Here is a 23,401-nt window from a genome sequence, read left to right as displayed (position 1 = left end):
ATAGTTATTTGAATGACTCTTACCATAATATGTTAAGTTAACATACCAGGCACGTTCTCAGTTGGTTATTTATGCGTCATATAACGTACACTTATTCAGCCTGTTGTTCACTATTCTTTATATATTTTAAATTGCCTTTCAAATGTCTATACTTGGTGTTGGGTTTTATCAAATAAATTTCCCCAAAAAATGCGACTTATATATGTTTTTTTCCTTCTTTATTATGCTTTTTCGGCCGGTGCGACTTATACTCCGGAGCGACTTATACTCCGAAAAATACGGTATTCAGATATGTTTACATAACATTACATAATCTATTATTTTGTATCAAGGCAGTAATACACTAATATTGTCAATTAAAATAAATATATTTTAGCAAAATAAAAACAAATTATGTATTCAGGTAAGTATGTCATGGATTGTAGTAGAGCAATTAGCATTATGACATTTCTGTAGGGTTATAAGTGCATGTTTATTAGATATCTATATTAAATGTTCCTCTAATTAAGAGTTCTTCAAACGTGCAAATGACAAATTCGGCCAAGTTCAAACTATATATTCATAATTAAACTGTGGCTCCTTTTCTTTAGTTCAAAAAATTAATAAGAATATGACATATGTGAACTACATCACAACTGTCACGTGGGGGTCGCAGCTAGCTGCGGGGTTGTTCTTCCAACGCAAAAGAGACGGCTCCGGACGACAGCGTGGAGGTAGGCTTGGATTTATTGACATAAATCACTCACTACCACAAAACACAAAAATACAACCAAAAAAGGCAAGTGTGCCTAAAACACAAGAAGCTGCTAATTAACAGAAACTAGGACATGGACATGGAAACTTACTTGGTTAAAACGAGACATGAACCGGTGTGACATAACGACAATGCAGGCAGAACGAGTGATGAACAAAGGTAAGCTTAAATAACAGTGACATGATTGGTGACAGGTGTGTGTGAGTCCAAACGTGGAACAGGTGAAACTAATGGGTAACCATGGAAACAAAACAAACTCAAACAAGGAAGTGAAACCAGGAACTAAGGAAGTCCAAAACTAACAACATAACTAAACAAAACATGATCCGGACCACGGATCATGACAACAACACATGTATTTGAGTCCATACAAGGCCTGAGCTAATAATACATTTTGCTGGACCATGTAATGTCCCACAAATTATCGCCGATAAAGTTAAAGTTAAAGTACCAATTACTGTCACACACACACTAGGTGTGGTGAAATTTGTCCTCTGCATTTGACCCTAACCCTAACCCTAACCCCCTGGGAGGTGAGGGGAGCAGTGGGCAGCAGCGGTGCCGCGCCTGGGAATCATTTTTGGTGATTTAACCCCCAATTCCAAACCTTGATGCTGAGTGCCAAGCAGGGAGGTAATGGGTCCCATTTTTATAGTCTTTGGTATGACTCGGCCGGGGTTTGAACTCACAACCTACCCATCTCAGGGCGGACACTCTAACCCAGTGGTTCTTAACCTTGTTGGAGGTACCGAACCCCACTAGTTTCATATGCGCATTCACCGAACCCTTCTTTAGTGAAAAAAAATGTTTTGTTTTTTTCCAAATTCAAGACAAAGTTATATGTTTTTGGTAACAATTTATTATGGGGAACATATTCTAAGTAGCAAAGACTTAATTTAAAGTTATTTGGACACTAGGGGAACATATTCTAAGTAATAAAGACTTAATTTAGATTATTTGGTTAGGGTTAGAGGGTTAGAGTAAGGGTTAGAGGGTTAGGGTTATAATAAGGCCATGCCAAATAAGGCATTAATAAGTACTTAATAATGATTAGTTAATAGCCAATATGTTACTAATTTGCATGTTAATAAGCAACTAATTAATGGTGAATATGTTCCCCATACTAAAGTGTTACCATGTTTTTTTTTACTGGTGCACAAAATGAACAGTGCATGAACATCACCTTGTTCAAAAAACAAAACCAACACAGTGCATAAACTCACAACAAATTACACACCTGCAAATCAGTCAGCTGTTGTCGTATCCGTAATACGCCGATAAGGAGAAGTTTTTATTTACACGATGAGTCGGGTGTGTCTTGACCTCCGCCGAACCCCTGAGCCCGACTCACCGAACCCCTAGGGTTCGATCGAACCCAGGTTAAGAACCACTGCTCTAACCACTAGGCCACTGAGTAGGTTGGCCTAGTGGTTAAAGGATAATATTGTCAGAATTATTTTGGGAACAAATAATGTAATGTATACTGTATACCAGGCCTGGGAAATTATTTTGATTCGGGGTCAAATTTAGAGAAAAAAATGTGTCTGGGCGGCCGGTATATATTTTTCTTTTAGGAACACTAATACAAAAACTCACTATTATGTCTGATTGAATGCTAAAACCGTTATGACAGACCTCCTTAAAAAACGGAATGGAATTTACATTTTTTTTACTGAATGAGAGAAATAAAGAATGTGGGATTTACAATATTAACTATGAACGATAAAACACTGAATATTGACAACATATGAACGTCACACCCCCTCTCCATCGACATATTTTACAATTAAGCGAAACACAACAAAAATGCAACAAACAGTGAAATATGAACGCGAAGGGTTAAAAAAAAAAAAACCTCCTACAATCTGATATATCTGAGATATCACTAAGCTTTAGAACTTTGTTGTAAAATTCTCCTTCCGCGTCTGTCCCTGACACCCACATTTCAGGCTGGCCGCTCTGGAAACACTCTGTGGAAACGCTCCCCACCCACACTACTTGGTGCCTGGTCTGAGCTGCTGTGACTTAGATGACCATAGTAGCTAATTAGATGACCATAGTAACTAATTCGATTACCATAGTAACTAGTATATCATGCAAAAGCGCAGATTCCAACCATTGAAATACTTTGTATAGTTCAAGACTTACGGTAATTAGTAAACATCACTGCACATCATAATGGCAGCTACAGTTTCCATCTTAAAGATCTAAAAAAATTATTTAGGAATGTCCGACGGGCCTTAATTTGCCCAGGTCTATATGTAATAAATAGCCTATTACACACTTGCATTTTTGCTATTATAGGGAAAATGCAAGTATTCCTTTCAAATGTTATTGTCGTTAGTTTATTTACCATTGTAATTTGAAGGTCAAGAATGTTTAATAATCCCAAATTAGTAAATGAAAAAATAATAATAACATTTTTTTTTACTCTAATCTCTGTTAGCAAAAATTGCACTTTAATAAATATATTGAACATTTTAAATTGCAGTTTTTTTCCCCATTTGAAAAAACTGGACAGGGTGTTTTATTTGTCTATTATTGTTGTTGTTTTTGGCTTAACTTTCCCACAAATTGGGCATGTTTTCTTGTCCGTCCTTGTTAAGGAGTTCATCTTGCTCATTCATTTCGAGGCTAAAATATACAGTATTTAAAATTTAAAAGTTAAAGTACCACTGATAGTCACACCCACACACTAGGTGTGGTGAACTTACCCTCTGCATTTGACCCATCCCCTTGTTCCACCCCCTGGGAGGTGAGGGGAGCAGTGAGCAGCAGCGGTTTGAGGATTCAACCCCCAGTTCCAACCCTTAATGCTGAGTGGGAGGTAATGGGTCGCATTTTTATAGTCTTTGGTATGACTCACGACCTACCGATCTCATTGTGGACACTCTAACCACAAGGCCACTGGGCAGGTCTTTTTAGGTATCAATAACATATGCATATTTTTAGTTATAATTGTTGTTACTTAGTAGTGCTTCTCACTTGGAGGCTCTCCGTCTGTGCATTCTTTGTGAATAAGCTCGCGGTCCCATGTTTTCCTACAGAGACAAAGATTGTGGATTCACTCAGTTCATCAGATTCCGCTATTGAATAAACATGCTCAGGTGCTGTTCAGGTGCTGATCCACAGTGACCCCTTTCGCACCGTTTGAACAAAGAAGAAGGAAAGAGAAGAAGAAAACAAACACTGACATGGCAGGATGCGCCGTTTTGAGGGCAGTCTTATTTAGGTGCCTCCACTTCAACTGCGTCTTCTCTCTGTCAGTCAAGTTTTAGTTCTTCATATTGAGTCTACTGACAGATATAAGTTACAGTTATACACTACTTTGTATTAGAAATGGCAACAGCGAAGGATGCATGTGCATGTACGAGCCAATCTGCCCTACAACAGGGGCCAGAGGCGGTATGGTGTAGTGGGTAGAGCGGCCGTGCCAGTTGCAGGTTCGCTCCCCGCCTCTTGACATCCAAATCGCTGCCGTTGTGTCCTTTGGCAGGACACTTCACCCTTGCCCCCGGTGCCGCTCCCACTGGTGAATGAATGATGAATGAATGATAGGCACAAACTGGCAGCCTCGCTTCCGTCAGTCTACCCCAGGGCAGCTGTGGCTACAAATGTAGCTTACCACCACCAGATGTGAATGAATGATGGGTTCCCACTTCTCTGTGAGCGCTTTGAGTATCTACCAATAGAAGAGCGCGATATAAAATCGAATCCATTATTATTATTATTAACAAGAGGATAGAGAAAAAGAAAGAGATAACTGACTACAATGGCGGACTCGTGCAAAGCTCCTCGGGTAAAACTTTACCATATATGGAGATATCCGCTGACTTCACACTTAGGAAAAACGTCACAAATTGGGCAAATTCCAAACGGCTTGTTTGGAGGAAGTATGAAGGAAAGCAAGATTATTTTATAAATATCTCCGCCAGGCCTCCATGGTTTGATTTCAAATATGCAGGACTTATGCAGATCACAAATACACAAAAACAGGTACTAATAGGTAAGAAAAGGTGGTTTTGCATAATAGGCCCCTTTAAAAAAAGCAAATCATGTATGTTTTTTGGGGGGAGGCATTTTTCTTCTTATCATTCTTTTTATGTATGCTTGTGTATCTATTGAGTAATTCACCGTACTATGCAAAAGTCTTTAAATAATGATTGAAGTAAATACAATGCATATGGAACTTCTCTTACAGGTGTGCAGAAGCACAATTATGTGTGTGTGGCCAAAGATAGCAAAACACATCTGGAGGAACACCATTGTGATGCACTTCTTCCACCTTTACCACCGCCTACATCCTGTCAGCTACCAGCCTGTCCGCCAAGGCCAGTATCATAAAGTTATGGCACATACGGAAGTAAAACGCTTATACCGAATTCTGATTGTTTTACAGCTGGACCACGGGAGCGTTTGGACCCTGCAGTTCTTCCTGTGGCGGAGGAGAGAGAATACGTCCTGTGAGATGTATTCAGAAACACGGCGCTGATGTCGTGAGGGTTCTAGATTCGGACTGTCCGGCTGATTTGATGCCAAACGCTGTTGAAACATGCAACCTTCAACATTGTCCTGCCAGGTAGTAAGTGTGCACTAAACAGCTTGTGTTGCATTTAATGCCATGCATGCTGTGTGTTTGTTGCAAGATGGCTTGTGTCAGAGCGAGGGGGCTGTTCAGCAGTGTGCGGGCCAGGAGAAGTACAAAGAAGAGTGGCGTGTGTGCGGCGAGAAGATGGCCGTGAGGTCGAAGTTGACGAAAGTTTGTGCTCGTATAAAATAAGACCCCCTGAATCTGTCGCCTGTGTGGTGGACATCTGTCCCACTGGATGGGATGCAAAGGAAGAGGTACGATAATATTTGCTCAGTTACAGCTCATTTTATTACCTATTCTGTGTTAACCTCTTAAGGCCCAAGCTGTTTGTTGACATGCTTTTTTTTTGCTATTTGGGCTTATTGGACCCTAATTAGAATAAAAACTAAAAATAATCTTTTAATATGATGTACTTAGTCCATAAGTGCACAAACGTGTACTTCATGTGTAGTGACATGCACATTTTTTTTCCAAATTCCATTGTGTTATACTCTTCTGACACCACCAGATAGCAGTATAAGTGTCCATATGTCGGCATAAGACCCCAATTCAGTAATGTACACAATTTTGGAAATAAGAGCTAAAAGGTGCTGTCCACGCATGTGGCCACTAAGGCCTTTAGAAGTTTTATGTTGCACGATTGCACCAAGAAAAATTCCTAGTTTGTGAACCCGTTCTCCAACAATGGCAATAAAAACTATTCTGATTCTGATTACATTGTTGTTGGATTTAATTTCATATGTTTCTTTAAACAGGGCCAGCCTACTCTGAAGTCGTCTTTGATGCCGCGCTCTAAGCCAGCTCCTGTGCACGTGTGGAGTCCTGTTAGCAGCCAGTGCTCAAAGAGCTGTGGCAATGGTAAGCAAACATGGCCAATCACTCCTACTTGAGTATAAATCAGTGACGTGCAGTCACTAGAGTCAGGTGAGGCAGGGCCTCACCTGCCATCATGGAAAGAAAAAAAATGTAAAAAGAAAATTTTTTTATTAAATCGTTAAATGTATCCAGTGATTATACTATAAAATTATTTTCCATTTAACTTCACCAGTTTTAGATAATTTTTATTAAAAATCGTTGAATGTTCACATTTGCCGTTCAAATACTGAGAAGAGACGGTGCGGTGAACAGCAGCCATTTGAGGCACGTCACTCAATTGTGCCTCACCATGGATTGCGGACTCGGCTAACTGCTGGCCTGCTGTGCAGTGAGACCGTATTGCTATATGAACTATATTATACATTTCCATAGTTTAGTTAGCTGAGGTATATAATGTACAGTGTATTTTGTCAACAACTGTATGTGTGTAAAGTATTTCTTGTGCTGAGCAATCATAAAACTGCTGCGAAGACGCACTGGCTGAGGCTCGCGTAATCCCGCCTCCTGGTGCCGGTTAATGCACCTCCGCCGCAGACTGCACCCCCCGACGGGAGCGCCACACCAACCAAAGCCCACACCCAAACCCTCCACGTGCAAGACCGAATCCACCCCAAAAAAGTCACTTAACAAGAAGCCAAAAAGTGCAAAAACAACAATGCTCGCGCCGGAGGAGCCGTGAACGACTGCAGGGACACAACATTAGGTACACCTGCAGACTGCAGCACGGATTTCATATTTCATTCATTCACAACTCCTCCAACACGAACATTATTGTTTTTGCACTTTTTGGCTTCTTATTGAGCTGCTGCATTTTTTGGTTGGGTTGTTTATTTCTTTTGAGTAACTTATTTCTACATTTCTAAAAGAGGAGGAATGTAATGGAGTGATCTATGTTTGTCTGTTGCCATCTCCTGGTTAATGTTGGCTATAGCGTACTGTGGTTACTTTTTGGTTGGCCAACGATTTACGTGGTGTTGCGCACCTGACGTCAAGTGTGTTGAGTCTGTTCTGAAGTCTACAGTTAAGAGACCTTGCCTGGTTATTGCCTCCAACTCAATATATTACATAAAGGTAAGACCATAATAACGTTTTTTTTAAATTAAATGTGCTTTTTTGTGTGCTACAGTTTGTATGTGTAAAGTTAAAGTTCAGTTAAAGTACCAATGATTGTCTCACACACACACACTAGGTGTGGTGAAATTTGTCCTCTGCATTTGACCCATCCCTTGATCACCCCCTGGGATGTGAGGGGAGCAGTGGGCAGCAGCGGCACCGCGCCCGGGAATAATTTTTGGTGATTTAACCCCCAATTCCAACCCTTGATGCTGAGTGCCAAGCAGGGAAGAATGCTGGTATGAACTTTTAAACATAACCCGTTAACTGCTGCCAATCAAATGGTGAATAAGATACTCTTTAGGGTTCATATGTTTGTAAATCTGACTGTGATGAAGTCAGTGCCTCACCAGCCATCAACCTCACCGCACGTCACTGGTATAAATGCACAATAAAATTAACTTTAATTAAGCAAAGTTTCCTAGCATTAATCAAATAAATTATGGCTAGTTGAGCAACAATCGTGTTCCCATGTTTAGTTTTTACATATTTTTACTAATTGGTTTTTATCTAGTCTGCACTTTGTCTGTGTTATTATTATTATTGGCTTTTATCTAGTTTGCACTTTGTCTGTATTATTTCTATTATCATTATCATCGACTCATCTTTGCCTTATTCTATTTTTTATTTTCCTATTTTAATGATGTTGGATCTGTGTTGTTGTTGTTGGGGACAAGTGTTGTAAATGAGCTTTGGCTACAAACACTGTGATGCATACATTGGATAACTGTTTCAGATGTCTATGTTTTTGTATCTGTCCCTATTTCAAATAAACCTCTATAATAATAAAATCTGATTGCATATTTAACTAGAAAAACCAGGCCCTAGGAATCCTGTAAAAAAATTCCGAATCCCGATGGTGGTCCAGATCAACCCCCGAAATCTAATAATTTGTTCCTCGTCCCATTTCTGACTTTTCCTGAAAGTTTAATCAAAATTCACAATATAGTTGTATCCTTGGTTTTTTACTCAGTCTGACAAATAGTGAAATATTCAAAAAAGTCACATGGTCCCCAGTGTGGTTGCCGATATTGACAGTATTCGATATGAATTACCGTATTTTTCGGATTATAAATCGCTCCGGAGTATAAATCGCACCGGCCGAAAATGCATAATAAAGAAGGAAAAAAACATATAAATCGCACTCAAGTATAAGTCGCATTTTTGGGGGAAATTTATTTGATAAAATCCAACACCAAGAATAGCCATTTAATAGGCAATTTAAAATAAATAAAGAACAGTGAACAACATATGTCATACTCTTATTCATTTTTTTAACTAAAGAAAAGGAGCCACAGTTTAATTATGAAAATATAGTTTGGACTTGACCGAATTTGTCATTTGCACGTTTGAAGAACTCTTAATTAGAGGAACATTTAATATAGATATCTAATATACATGCACTTATAACCCCACAGAAATGTCATAATGCTAATTGCTCTACTACAATCCATGACATACTTACCTGAATACATATATTTTTGTATTTTGCTAAAAATATTTTGTTTTTAATTGACAATATTAGTGTATTACTGCCTTGCAACAAAATAATGGATTATCTAATGTTATGTAAACAGATCTGAATACCGTATTTTTCGGAGTATAAGTCGCTCCGGAGTATAAGTCGCACCGGCCGAAAAAGCATAATAAAGAAGGAAAAAAACATATATAAGTCGCATTTTTTGGGGAAATGTATTTGATAAAACCCAACACCAAGAATAGACATTTGAAAGGCAATTTAAAATAAATAAAGAATAGTGAACAACAGGCTGAATAAGTGTACGTTATATGACGCATAAATAACCAACTGAGAACATGCCTGGTATACAGCATGGCAACATAAGCTGGCTGAATTCTGATTGGATAAAAACTAAAACTAAAAACAACAGCACTGGAAGGAGCATAATATGACATGAAGAGAACATTCAACTTTTAGATAATTAAATAAATACTTCTATCTTTAATTATGATCATGATTTCTGGTTATCTTAGGCCAGCATGGAAGGCCTCGCTGGCCCTGACGGCACACCACTATGTCGCGACACAAACTTTAAGACACATCGCCCATCCATAGTCCAATTTAGTGGAATGGTCCCTTTTAAAAGCAGATTTTACAAGTCCTGTTGTCACTCACCTAAAGTTTGTCTTGGGAGACGTTTCGCCTCTCATCCGAGTAGGCTTCATCAGTAAGTACTGTCGTTGGCTTTGACCGTAGGATTGCTCATTTGCATCAAAACAGTTGTTTTTCTCACTAGCGTAGGGCGAAACAATTGTTGCGTTTTGGACCAGTTGTTCCTCCCAGGGAATTCAAGTCACAAGTCGCTCCCAAGCTCTTTACGACACTTAAAGCTGAGTTGAAAAAACACCAGAGACAGAATAGGTATTTTGTAATATATTTGCAAAGCTTTGCATATATACATTGAGACCAGTCCAGCATAGAACATTCAATTGCGCCGCTAAGATGGTCTGCCCTCCCGACCAAATCCTCTCCCCTCTTAAGTCTCTCTAGTCAAAACACATGCCCATTATCTCTCTTTCTACATTCCTCACTCGAGGTTAAGCACACAGTTTTGCAGACAACCAAAAGACCACAATTGGAAGAAAAACACTAGTTGTTTTGTAATATGATTATGAATTTAAAAGAAGTAACACTTAAATTCGGATATATGTAAATATCTGCCTCCGACACCATTCTTGCCCAGGCAATATAAATATTTGGGGTTCTGACTAGATTTGACCAATCTAATTCTAGGATCATGAACTGATGAAGCCAGAGGTGAAACGTCTTCCAAACCAAACAGTCCAGTTGCGATCGATTGAATGCCCTGAGATGACAATGACCTGGATGAATGAGAACTTTCATAGACACATCTCACCTAAAGTTTGTTCTCTCCTGCAGGAACAATGCAGGTATGGTTCTCCTGCGTGGACCATCAGACCAGAGGGAGTTTACCTGACTTCCACTGCGATCCTTCAACCAAACCATCTCCTAAATCTGAGAACTGCAACACATCACCTTGTCCTCCCATGTGAGACCCTAAGAAAATGTCATTGTCGAAACACACCTTAGTATGATGCAGTGCAGGAAAACCACACAATGCTAATTAAAATTGAGCATTTTTTTTTGCTATGTACAGTAAATTATTTTTTTTATGAAGGCTCATTGTGTGAATGCTCCAAAGCATTCACACACATGGTTTTCTACACCAAAATTAATATATTTATTATTCAACTTCTTCAGCTTATTACTCTTCTTCTCCAGATTTTGGCACGCTCTACCTTCCACATTTTTCACCCGATTCAAACCGTTCCAACTTCAAACTGTTCAGTCTATTCGGGAATCGCGGGCTTTCCCTTGACAAATTCCAAAAATTCCCAGATTTCCCAGAATTCCAGGTTTTCCGGGACATCTTTCCCATTCAAAATGAATTGGCCATTTTTCAAACTTTCACCATTTCCCCATTTTTCAACCGATTCAAACCATTCCACCTTCCACACATTCCACCATCCTGGAAATTCAAACTATCATTTTTCCAAGTTCAAAAAATTCCAGGATTTTCCACAATTCCTGCTTTTCCAAAACCCTATTTCTACCCTTTTTTATGGCGACTACTCCTTCCACATTTTTCCAGCCCACATCAACCGTTCCACCGTCAAAACATTCCTCTTAAGCAGGACAAAAAACACAAAGTTGTTTTTTGAACTGGAAAAATTCCCGTTTTTTTCCAAAATTCTAGGAATTCCCTAATTCCATTTCTCAATTCAACATGTTGCTACTTCAACATTTCTCCATCGATTTGAAAAATTTCAACACCAACCATTTCAACTCATTCAAGTTTTGTTTTTTTACCATTTTCAAAACAAAAATCTAATTTCCAGGAAGTTTCCATTGAAATGAATGGGACATTTTTCCAAGTTGCACAATTTCCACATTTTTCAACATATTCAACCCATTCCAACATCAACACATTCCACCATCCTGGAAATTCAAACTATCATTTTTCCAAGTCCAAAAAATTCCAGGATTTTCCACAATTCCTGCTTTTCCAAAGCCCTATTTCTACCCTTTTTTCTGGCGACTACTCCTTCCACATTTTTCCAGCCCACTTCAACCATTTCACCGTCAAAACATTCCTCTTAATCAGGACAAAAAACACAAAGTTGTTTTTTGAACTGGAAAAATTCCCGGTTTTCCCAAAATTCTAGGAATTCCCTAATTCCATTTCTCAATTCAACATGTTACTACTGTATTTTTCGGACTATAAGTCGCAGTTTTTTTCATAGTTTGGCCGGGCTCCAGTGCGATTTATATATGTTTTTTTCCTTCTTTATTATGCATTTTCGGCAGGTGCGACTTATACTCCGGTGCGACTTATACTCCGAAAAATACGGTACTTCAACATTTCTCCACCGATTTGAAAAATTTCAACACCAACCATTTCAACTCATTCAGACCATTCAAGTTGTTGTTTTTTACCATTTTCAAAAAAAAAATCTAATTTCCAGGAAGTTTCCATTGAAATGAATGGGACATTTTCCCAAGTTGCACAATTTCCAAATTTTTCAACATATTCAACCCATTCCAACATCAACACATTCCACTCATCCTGGACATTCAAACTAACAATTTCCCAAGTTCCAAACCAAATTCCAGTTACCCAATCCAATCCACTTTATTTATATAGCACATTTAAACAACAAAAATGTTTCCAAAGTGCTGCACAACAATATTAAAAACAACCCCTGGAAATTCAAACCGTTCAACATTCAAACCATTCCAAAATTCAAACTATTCTTACATTCATACTACATTTTGTCAGCATTTCAGTTCAACTTCAGCATTGGAGCATTCACATGCAATTCCTTCAGGAATTGCCTCATCTAGTCACCTAATGTATTGCCCAATGACTCAGCTGTATCAGTGAGTTGAGGAATATATTCTACCACCAGGTGGCGGTCTAAGCTAGGAGTTTGCAGCACAACATGTGGAGGAGGGGTTGCCAACAGGGTGCTGTACTGTGCCATGGAAACAGACAGTGAGGAGAAAGTGGTGGAAGATTCTGAATGCAGAGACTTTCCTCGACCCACAACAGTGGTGTCATGTAACATCCAAGACTGCCCGGCACGGTAACATAGCAAAACACGTAATCATACCTTATTTTTAGCTATAATACAAAAAAAAATAAAAAATAAATCTCTTTCCTTTGTGCAGATGGAAGCTTCTGAGTACTTCGCCGTGCTCTGTGTCTTGTAACCTGGGTGTAGCACACAGGACTGTGTCCTGTGTCCAGTTTGTCCAAGGCAAGGAGAGCGTGGTACCGGAAGACCGCTGCCGTGCAGGAATCAAACCAGCCACCACTGTGCCCTGCCTGGTGCAGGTGTGCACATATAAATGGGATGCAAAACCGTGGAGCCAGGTACATCCATCCGAATTGTTTCTAGATATGCAAAACAATAATAAAACAGTTACAAAAACATGAAAATCTAATCTAGTATCAGTTTACTGCACATTAATGTGCATAATTGGGTGAATGCTACAGAGCATTAACATTAGCATGTGCCTCACAATAAGAAGGTCCTGAATTCGATCCCCGGGCTCGTTCTGTGTGGAGTTTGCATGTTCTCCCCGTGACTGTGTGGGTTCCCCTCCGGGTACTCCGTCTTCCTCCCACCTCCAAAGACATGCACCTGGGGATAGGTTGATTGGCAACACTAAATTGGCCCGAGTGTGTGAATGTGAGTGTGAATGTTGTCTGTCTATCTGTGTTGGCCCTGCGATGAGGTAGCCATTTGTCCAGGGTGTACACCGCCTTCCGCCCGAGTGCAGCTGGGATAGGCTCCAGCATCCCCCGCGACTCCCAAAAGGGACAAGCGGTAGAAAATAGATGGATGGATGGACGCCTTAGATCAGGGGTGTCAAACGTACGGCAGGTTTTATCCGGCCCGCGGGATGAGTTTGCTAAGTATAAAAATGAACCTGAAATGTTTTAATGAAAGAAACTGCTGTTCTTAATGTGTCCACTGGATGTCGCAATAGCAACTATTTGTATCTTTGTAGATGATGCTACATATGTACAAAATAAACCACATGATGTTAGTACATCAGTCGAGGAAAATGATCAAACTACATAAATAACATACTGTAATTGGATTTGGATATCATTTTTTTTATCTTGATAGATTGAAAATGAACACCAACATTATCACATGATTTATTCAGAAAATATAAATAACGACAAATAAAGGTAGACTACTATTAACCGCAACAGGTAATTGTAGAAAAAAACCAAAACCCAACAACATTATGATTTGTACAATTTCAGAATGTGCTTGTTCTATTTTTAAACAAAGAAAAAAAATCTTAAGTTGTCTTTATTTTTAAGTTATCGTGCCGAGATTTTACCAGTCCGCTTTGGAGTAGAATTTTCTCCATGTGGCCCCTGATCTAAAATTAGTTTGGGTGGGTAGAGCGGGCGTGCCAGAAACCTGAGGGTTGCAGGTTCGCTCCCCACCTCTTACCATCCAAAAAAAATCACTGCCGGTGTGTCCTTGGGCAGGACACTTCACCCTTGCCCCCGGTGCTACTCACACCGGTGAATGAATGAGTTGTAAAAATTAATGATGGGTTCTCACTTCTCTGTGAAGCGCTTTGAGTGTCTAGAAAAGCGCTATATAAATCTAATCCATTATTATTATTATCATTACCTTAGAGCAGTGGTTCTTAACATACTTGCCAACCCTCCCGAATTTTCCGGGAGACTCCCGAAATTCAGCGCCTCACCCGAAAACCTCCCGGGACAAATATTCTCCCGAAAATCTCCCGATTTTCAGCCGGAGCTGGAGGCCACGCCCCCTCCAGCTCCATGCGGACCTGAGTGAGGACAGCCTTTTTTCAAGACGGGAAGACAACAGGGTGACAAGAACTAAATCATCCAGACTAGGGATAAATTGTATTATTATGTTTATCTTACCTAAAAATAAATATATTTATTAATTAAAAAAATACAAAATAAATACATTTTTACTATATTTTGCTAAAAACATCAAAATTAATTGTATTTTTATTTTTTCTGACTCCTTATTACATCCAGCCATAGAATTATACATTAAAATAAACATATTTGAAAGAATTAATTTTAAATTATCATAATAATTCATTTAAAATGACCATATTTAATGACTAATATAATTGCTTGTTTATCAACAACTTTAGCATTTTATTCATTACATTTTGAAGCTCTCAGAAGCCAAGTTATGTTATATTCCTTAAGATTTATTTATACAAGTTTGAAGTATCAATTATCTAAACACAGTTTTGTTTGCATATTTTCAGGATATATATATATATATATATATATATGTATGAAATACTTGACTTGGTGAATTCTAGCTGTCAATATACTCCTCCCCTCTTAACCACGCCCCGCCCCACCCCCGGCCACGCCCCCCACCTCCCGAAATCGGAGGTCTCAAGGTTGGCAAGTATGGTTCTTAACCTTGTTGGAGCTACCGAACCCCACCAGTTTCATATGCGCATTCACCGAACCCTTCTTTAGTGAAAAATAAAATTATGGGTTTTTTTTCAAATTCAAGACAAAGTTATATGTTTTTGGTAACACTTTAGTATGGGGAACATATTCTAAGTAACAAAGACTTAATTTAGAGTTTTTTGGACAAGAGGGGAACATATTCTAAGTAACAAAGACTTTAGAGTTATTTGGTTAGGGTTAGGGCCAGGGTTAGAGGGTTAGGGTTATAATAAGGCCATGCCGAATAAGGCATTAATAAGTACTTAATAATGACTAGTTAAGAGCCAATATGTTACTAATTTGCATGTTAATAAGCAACTAATTAATGGTGAATATGTTCCCCATACTAAAGTGTTACCATGTTTTTTTTTACTGGTGCACAAAATGAACCGTGCATGAACATCACCTTGTTCAAAGAACAAAACCAACACAGTGCATAAACTCACAACAAATTACACACCTGCAAATCAGTCTGACTTCTGCTGTTGCCGTATCCGCAATACACCGATAGGGAGAATTTTTTATTTACACGATGAGTCCGGTGTGTCTTGACCTCCGCCGAACCCCTGAGCCCGACTCACCAAACCCCTAGGGTTCGATCGAACCCAGGTTAAGAACCACTGCCTTAGAGTCATATATTTTGTAACCACTGCCTTAGAGTCATATATTTTGATACTTAACGCATGTGTATCGTTAGCATGCTAACATTAACTTGTCAGTTTTGTTTAGCTATTTTTGAAATTATACACCTGAGTCATATTTTGGTGATTGACTGATTGATTTTTTTGGTTACCTGACACTTTCTGGCAAGCTTGCTAACTGTTAGCATTTCAGTTCGGCTTTTGGGCTTTCACGCACAATTTCTACTGAAATTGCATTTCTTGTTGTGAAAGTACTGGTTTATGCTAGTACTGTTGTTTTCTCCTTGCATTGCAGTGCTCAGTGTCCTGTGGATATGGAATCCAGTCCAGAGCAGTGTCATGCACGGGTCCCTCTAAGCCAGAGCCCCTCAGCCCTCTCCTTTGCATGCACATGCCCAAGCCCATCACCATCCAGGGCTGCAGCGTGGGCAGCTGCCCGGACGTGCCGGTGCCCCCAACCTTAGTTGTTATTCCCGCAATACACCCTGCAGTGAGAGCGGGTTCCCACGCCTCTCCCACCCCGACGATTGCAATTCCGCCACAGTACCGTAGAAGAAAATTACTTCCAAGTCCATCCAGCACATCAACCAGCCCTCCACGTGAACACAGTAATCATTGCTTTAACACTCTCTTCAATCATCCCCACGGGACAGTTTATTATTGTTTGCTCCTCACCAGATGCATGCGGACAGCTCCTCTTGCAACAGTCAGGCACGGTGGACTTGAGGAACGTTACCGGTCGCTGCACTTTAGCCATAGGTCGACCCCTGGGTGAGGTCATTCACGTCAAAGTAGAGTCGAGTTCCTTAAACTGTGAAAACGGTGAGTGAGAATGATTTACTGTCATATAACATAGTACACATTTCTGGGACTAAAACGTGTCTCTACAGGAGAATACGCGGTCTTTTTTGATCGGTTGGCGCTTGTGAGGAAGTGCGATCGGGCAGCAGTTAGCGTGCTGACAACCAGAACCAACGTACTTCTTGTTGGTCAGCATCTGCTCGTTTTTGGGAACGGAGTTTTGTTCACCTACAGCTCACAAAGAAACACAAAAAAGAGCCATTATCAAGGTATGAGAGCACAAAGTTAATACTAAAGATGTCTTGAACTGTTCTTTTTTCAGGGACAAATGATCAACGACGTGTGTCTTTAACGATTTTTAAGAAATAATAATCGGCTGCAAAAGTTTACATTTATTTAGGGTTTCTCTCAAATGAACACAGTGCACTGCAAAAAGTCAGTGTTCAAAAACAAGAAAAAAAAATTAGGGGTATTTTATTTGAACCACGCAAAATTATCTGCCAATAGAACAATACAATTCGGCTTGTCAAGACTTTCCAAAACAAGTAAAATTAGCTAACCTCAATGAACCCAAAAATACCTTAAAATAAGTATATTCTCACTAATAACAAGTGCACTTTTCTTGGTAGAAAAAAAAAAAGAGACCTTTTTGCTCAGTATGTTGTAAATGCTAGTGCCATTATCTTGAAATAATGATATGCGCTCGGCATTACATTCCTTGAAACCAGCAAACTTAAACTAAAAACTAATTTATTGTTCTTAATGGAAGGCAACAAGGCAACCGCTTGTTACTCTCGAGGTCTACTAGCCGCTCAAGCAAATCATATTGTCTAAAAATGCATTTTTCCATCGATAACATGACATCATCGCGCCAAGTTCGTGCTCTTTCAGTCAATTAGTGCGCATATATACAGCCCGGCCCCCGGCCAAAAAATGTTTAATTGTAATTTTGAAGAATTCATCCGAATGTGCATGAACTATTTCTGTTCAAAATTGTTAGAAATGTCACATCTTAAATGCTTAAATATTAACTGTCAGTTTACTGTACTGTGCCAACTGTACTATTATATGAGTACATATTTTCTATTGTTTCATTGAAAATAAAACAGCAAAGTCCATTTGGCTGTCATCTGTTTTAATTATGAGACAAAATTGTGTCAAAGTCATGATTTTTTTTTCATGCTTGAAATAAGAAATTATTACTTTAAAAAAAGTACCGGTAGTTTTATACTTGTGAGTGTTGATGACACAGCTTTGCAACAGTTGATATTCTTGTTTCAAGCATGTTTTACTCAATATAGGTCATAACATCTCAGCAACAAGCTGTAATATCTTACTGAGATCATTCAGGACCAAAACCCTTAAAACAAGTAAAACACTAACATAAAATCTGCTTAGTGAGAAGAATTATCTTATCAAACAGAAAATAAGCAAATATCGCTCTTATTTGAGATATTTAATCTTACTTAGATTTCAGTTTTTGCAGTGTGGTACCTCAACTTAAGTGTTTTGATATAAGACTTGTCTGTCGTCTAAGTCGCAAACAAAAACTTGAGTGACAAACATTACCGTCATTAGTTGGCGTAGCGAACGTTACAATGAACCCCGTAAGATTGACCGCAAAACACCCAATCTTACTATATTTGCTAGCATTAGCTTATAGCTAGCGATTGACATAGCTTTGTGTTCCAACAATGGTGGCGTGGCATCATGATGCCGGAGGTTGTCTTTCCAAGATGCAGAGGAACGTCAGGAAGTAGACTGCGGGTAAGAAGAATGATTTAATGTCCAATAAATCAGACAGGATACAAAAACAAACAAGATAAGCGTGCCTATAGCACGGGAAGCTAACGGAATAGCTAACAAGGAAGCTTGGCATGTACCGGTAAACCGGAAAACAAATGGTAAAGCTTAGCTCAGGAATCGAAAATACTTAGCCGTAACGAGTTGCATGGAAGCAAACAAAAGCACCAGTGCCGAGAGAGGCAGGAGGACGGAATAAATAGCTCCCTGATTAGCGGCCAGGAGTAGGTGAGCGTCCCGAACACTAATCAGAGGCAGGTGAAAGCAATCTGCAGTCATGGCAACTAAAACACAAAACAGGGGTGCTGAAACAGAACTTAAACAACAAATTAATCAAAACTGGACTATAAAAATGGGACCCATTACCTCGCTGCTTGGCACTCAGCATCAAGGGTTGGAATTGGGGGTTAAATCACCAAAATGATTCCCGAGAAACTACCACCCTAGTCTGCCAATTCAAAAGGCACTACCCCCAATGTCAATGCAATGCTGCAGAGTCTTGTCAACCACGACAGCACCACAGCATCCAGACCCTTAATGAACTCCGGGCGGATCTCATCCACCGCGGGGCCCTGCCACAGAGGAGCTTCTTAACTACCTCGGCACCTCAGCCCCAGAAATAGGAGAGCCCACCGCGGAGTCCCCAGGCGCTGCTTCCTCATTGGAAGACGTGTAGGTGGGATTAAAGAGATCTTCAAAGTATTCCTTCCACCGATCCACAACATCTCCATTCGACGTCAGCAGCACACCGTCCCCACTATACACAGAGTTGACAGTGCACTGTTTCCCCCTCCTGAGGCGGCGGATGGTGGTCCAGAATCGCTTCGAAGCTGTCCGGAAGTCGTTTTCTATGGCTTCTCCGAACTCCCATGTCCGAATTTTTGCCTCTGCAACCGCCAAAGCCGCACACCGCTTGGCCTCTTGGTACCTGTCCGCTGCCTCCGGAGTCCCAAAAGCCAAAAGGACCCGATAGGACTCTTTCTTCAGCTTGACGGCATCCTTCACCATTGGTGTCCACCAGCGGGTTCTGGTATAACCGCCACGGCAGGCACCGACCACCATACGGCCACAGCTTCAATCGGCTGCCTCGACAATAGAGGCACGAAACATGGTCCACTCGGACTCAATATCCAGCGCCTTCCTCATAACATGTTCAAAGTTTTTCCAGATGTGGGAATTGAAACTCTCTCTGACGGGATACTCTGCCAGAAGTTCCCAGCAGACCCTCAGTATAAGTTTGGGCCGGCCAGGTCTGTCTGCATCCTCCCACACCACTTTTCATTTGTATTTTAATCTTCTAAAATTGTTCTCTGATTGCAATTTCTGTTAAAATGAAGCTAATAATAACATTTCTTTGTGGTACACTTTATTTTGAAAAGTATGGAAAAGTATCAAAATACATTTTGGTATCGATACTGTTGCGTCAGACCAGTTCTTCCTCCAAGGGAATCTAAGTTACTGGTCAATCCCAAGTTCTTTCGATGACATATATGCTGAGTAAGAGGGACCATCAAGATAGAATTGGAATATTTTCAATTTTATACCAAAGCTTTGGGAGACCAGCTTAACCAATACATTCATATCGGCTGCTTTGGTTGATCTGGCATTCCAAGGGAAAAACACACTCTTTTCACACACAAGAAAGCCCCCATCTCCCCCCTATCAACACTGATAAGAAGAGAGAGACGTGGGGGTTGTTTTCACATTCCGATGGTTTACGACACTAACCAGGCATCTGAAATGTCTAAAGAAACTGGTAGAATATCCAAAGGAAAAGTACTACCTACTCTAAACATGGCTATACAAAAAGAAAGAACTTTTAAACTCATATGCCTCCTCCACATTACCAAAATATTGGTATCAGGACAACCCTACATGAGATAGAAGAAATTTTGAACTTACTGTCAAAGTCAACGACAGTCAGTAATTTCCCCTTGTTAGCATTGAGGTATTGTGTGGCAGAACAATCGGTGTAGATCGACTACTACCAGTCCAAAATAGTCAGAATCCCCCAGGTAAGCATTCTATTCAACTGTAAACCATTGGCACAAATGGTTAGAAACATTCTGGTCACCTTATGTGGTTTTTCAACTTTGACATAGATGGCTTTCCTCACTCCTTTCGTACCATCCAAAAGACACAAATTTATTCTAAGACAAACCAAACAGTCTAGTTGCGATCGATTGTATGCCCTCGGATGACAATGACCTGGATGAATGAGAACATTCATAGACATAATGAATATGTCTTAACTAAATTGTCAGTAAAATTAAAGTGCAAATGAAGCTACAGCTTCACTACTTTAGTTATAATGTTTGCGCTTGATTAACTTCTCTATGACGTTAGCGCCAGACTTCTTCTTTTTGTTTGATATTGTCATTACTGCCACAAGTGGTGGAAAAGTGTATTACAACTAAGTACGGCTGCGGCCTATACGGACCACAGCTGAAAAACAGATATATTACACTCTGCACCATACTGAAGCAGAGAGTGTTTAACACTAGCCAAGGATGTTTATATAATATCCAAATGGCAGACATTTATCCATGAAAATATTAAAAAAACGCTGATTCTGTTTTTGATGGAAAAGCAGTTTGAAAGAGACACTGTAGTAGTCCTCAGAAGTAATGATGTACAATATTATTACATTAATTCATAAAACAAAAGTTAGAGGTAATACATGATATAGTATTGTGTAAGAGTTAATTTTTATTTTTAATTGGCATGTTGCACGTTAACAGGATGCTGTTGTAGGGGGCCAAGCACAAATTAAATTGATTTTAATTAATTCCAATAGGTGACGTTAATTTGAAATACAAGTGGTAAGTTGAGGTACTACAGTTCATAGACGCACTTAAATATTTTTATTCAGTTGTAATAAAGGTTCTCAAATGTATTTTAACTTGAGAAGAACAAGCACGTTTTTGATCACGATTTATTGCAGCCGCACTTCTAATTTGTCAACATACAATAATTAGGCAGCACTTATTGGATCGACCAATACTCCGAATAATGGAAAGCCCAAGAAACTCAGTTAAGATCTAAAACAGAGAATTGTTAGGTTACCACAAGTGTGGGTCGGCTTTTGAAGCCATTTTTAACAACATCAACATCAGCACCTTGTTAAGGTCTGAAATAAGACTCATACTGTCACTCTCAGGTTAGAGGGAATTGGTTAAGATGTTCAAGAACAACCCAAGAGCCACAAAGGCTCATATTTGCTTGAAATCGACGTCAAGTTTAAATGAAATCTACAGCGGCCCACATGGACCAGCCAAATGCCTTCTGGGCTAAAGAGATTTATGGCTCTTGAAGGGAGCCAAATCTTGAAGAGCCATTGCTGTTGAGGAGCCTTTCAAAATACTAGTTCATAGTTATATATATTTTTAGTAACTCAAATATCAAGGAAACTATCAATTATAACATTTGTATGACAATAATTCAAATATACATATTCCACCAGTATTTACTGTACTCTATTGGTGGAAAATATTCTAAAATATTAATGTAAATGTATTTATCTTGTGTTTTTATTGACAATATTGTTTTAGGTGGTGCCATATTGCCATGCCTGGACAATGATATCACTATTTTGTATTTTTTCTTACCTAAAATAAACTTGGCACAATAAAAAATAGACACAATTCATGCAAACTAAACTACTCAAACCATTTTAACAATACACAAACATGTACACCCTGTAAATAAAAAAAACAAAAACGTTAAATTGTTTAAATAAAAAATTGGCAGCTCAGTCGACATAATTTTACTGTAAAATCTACTGTGGTTTTTACTCTAAATTACTGTAAATAGAAAACCGGTACCGCTCTTATTTTTACAGTGAAATTCTCGTGACTGAGCTGCCTATTTTTTTTTTATTGTAACATGTACGGTTGTTGTTTTCACAGTGCAATGCTGTAGATCATGGGTGTCAAACTCTGGCCCGCGGGCCAAATTTGGATCGCCGTGTAATTTCACTTGGCCCTTGAGGCGATATCAAATTAACACTAAAGCTGGCCTGCCGAGCTCCCCGGGAGTCTTCCAAACGCCAGCGAGCCAGTCAGCCAGCCAGCCAGCCAGCCAGACCAACGAGTGCTGGCCCAGTCACATAACATGTGCGGCTTATGCACGCACACACATTAGAATGCAACGCATACTTCATCAACAGCGATACAGGTTACACTGAGGGTAGCCGAATAAAAAACTTTAACACTGTTAGAAATATACGCCACACTGTGGTGGTAGCGGGGGTGTATTTTGTAGCGTCCCGGAAGAGTTAATGCTGCAAAGGATTCTGGGTATTTGTTCTGTTGTGTTTATGTTGTGTTACGGTGCGGATGTTCTCCCGAAATGTGTTTGTCATTCTTGTTTGGTGTGGATTCACAGTGTGGCGTATATTTCTAACAGTGTTAAAGTTTTTTTTATACTGGCACCCTCAGTGTAACCTGTATCGCTGTTGATGAAGTATGCGTTGCATTCACTCGTGTGTGCGTACAGAAGCCGCACATATCTTGTGTCTGGGTCTGAACGATGTTAGAATGGACGAAAAGCGGACGTGACGATAGCTTGTCGAGTACGTTAAAGGTTAATTTGTTCAACCTTGGCCCGCGGCTTTGTTCAGTTTTAAATTTTGGCCCACTCTGTATTTGAGTTTGACACCCCTGCTGTAGATGGAAAAACGGAACAAATAGTATCTTTAGAAATTCTGATGACTGAACTGCCAGTTTTTTTAATCGTAAAACCCATGTTTTTTTTTTTACAAAGCATTAGTATTAATGGAAAAACGATACCACACTTTATTCTACTGTAAAATTCTAGCGACCGAACTGCCAGTCTTTTACTGTAAAATATACGGTTGTGGTTTTTACAGTGCATTACTGTAAATGGAAAAACAATACTGTTTTAACAAAGTGAATGTCATTCATGCCCATGTTGGTCACAACTGAATACAGTCAGTGCAGTCCTAAAAAAATCAAACTGAATTATTACTAATTAGATAATAATAATGCTTAAGTTAGATGTGTATTTTTTTGCCACTGATCACATGCAATTTATGCTTCTGTTATAAAGATTGTGACAAGCAGCTGTTTTCCTCCGTTGGAGTCTTTGAGAATCCCACAACATCTGATACAAACCACACCTGTCGGGTCCTAATCAACTCCCCTCCCTCCATGAAGATCAGAATCCAAGCAGTGCACATAGAATTAGTCTTCAACACTACAAATTTTCAGTCTACATACATTATGGTGGGAGCTTTTTACCATTATATTGCATTAAATACGATGCAAACTCA

General features: G+C 39.5%; 1 protein-coding gene and 1 long non-coding RNA gene across 2 annotated transcripts in view; one reads left to right on the top strand and one right to left on the bottom strand.

The window, feature by feature from the left end:
- LOC133623107 (uncharacterized) overlaps positions 1 to 23,401 on the bottom strand; it is a 225,393-nt gene that overhangs the window by 107,832 nt on the left and 94,160 nt on the right. The window lies entirely within an intron of this gene.
- The window catches only part of adamts13 (ADAM metallopeptidase with thrombospondin type 1 motif, 13), a 54,360-nt gene that overhangs the window by 30,676 nt on the left and 283 nt on the right, over positions 1 to 23,401 (top strand). The window contains 11 exon segments of the mRNA XM_061986103.1: positions 4,956 to 5,085; positions 5,154 to 5,333; positions 5,401 to 5,599; positions 6,101 to 6,203; positions 10,234 to 10,363; positions 12,285 to 12,461; positions 12,547 to 12,751; positions 15,800 to 16,112; positions 16,183 to 16,326; positions 16,395 to 16,574; positions 23,179 to 23,354. Coding sequence (XP_061842087.1) covers positions 4,956 to 5,085; positions 5,154 to 5,333; positions 5,401 to 5,599; positions 6,101 to 6,203; positions 10,234 to 10,363; positions 12,285 to 12,461; positions 12,547 to 12,751; positions 15,800 to 16,112; positions 16,183 to 16,326; positions 16,395 to 16,574; positions 23,179 to 23,354 — 1,937 coding nt within the window.

The sequence above is a fragment of the Nerophis lumbriciformis genome, linkage group LG12 (genome assembly GCF_033978685.3).
Source record: "Nerophis lumbriciformis linkage group LG12, RoL_Nlum_v2.1, whole genome shotgun sequence".
Lineage (NCBI taxonomy): Eukaryota > Metazoa > Chordata > Actinopteri > Syngnathiformes > Syngnathidae > Nerophis > Nerophis lumbriciformis.
This window is presented reverse-complemented; position numbering and strand designations above follow the sequence as displayed.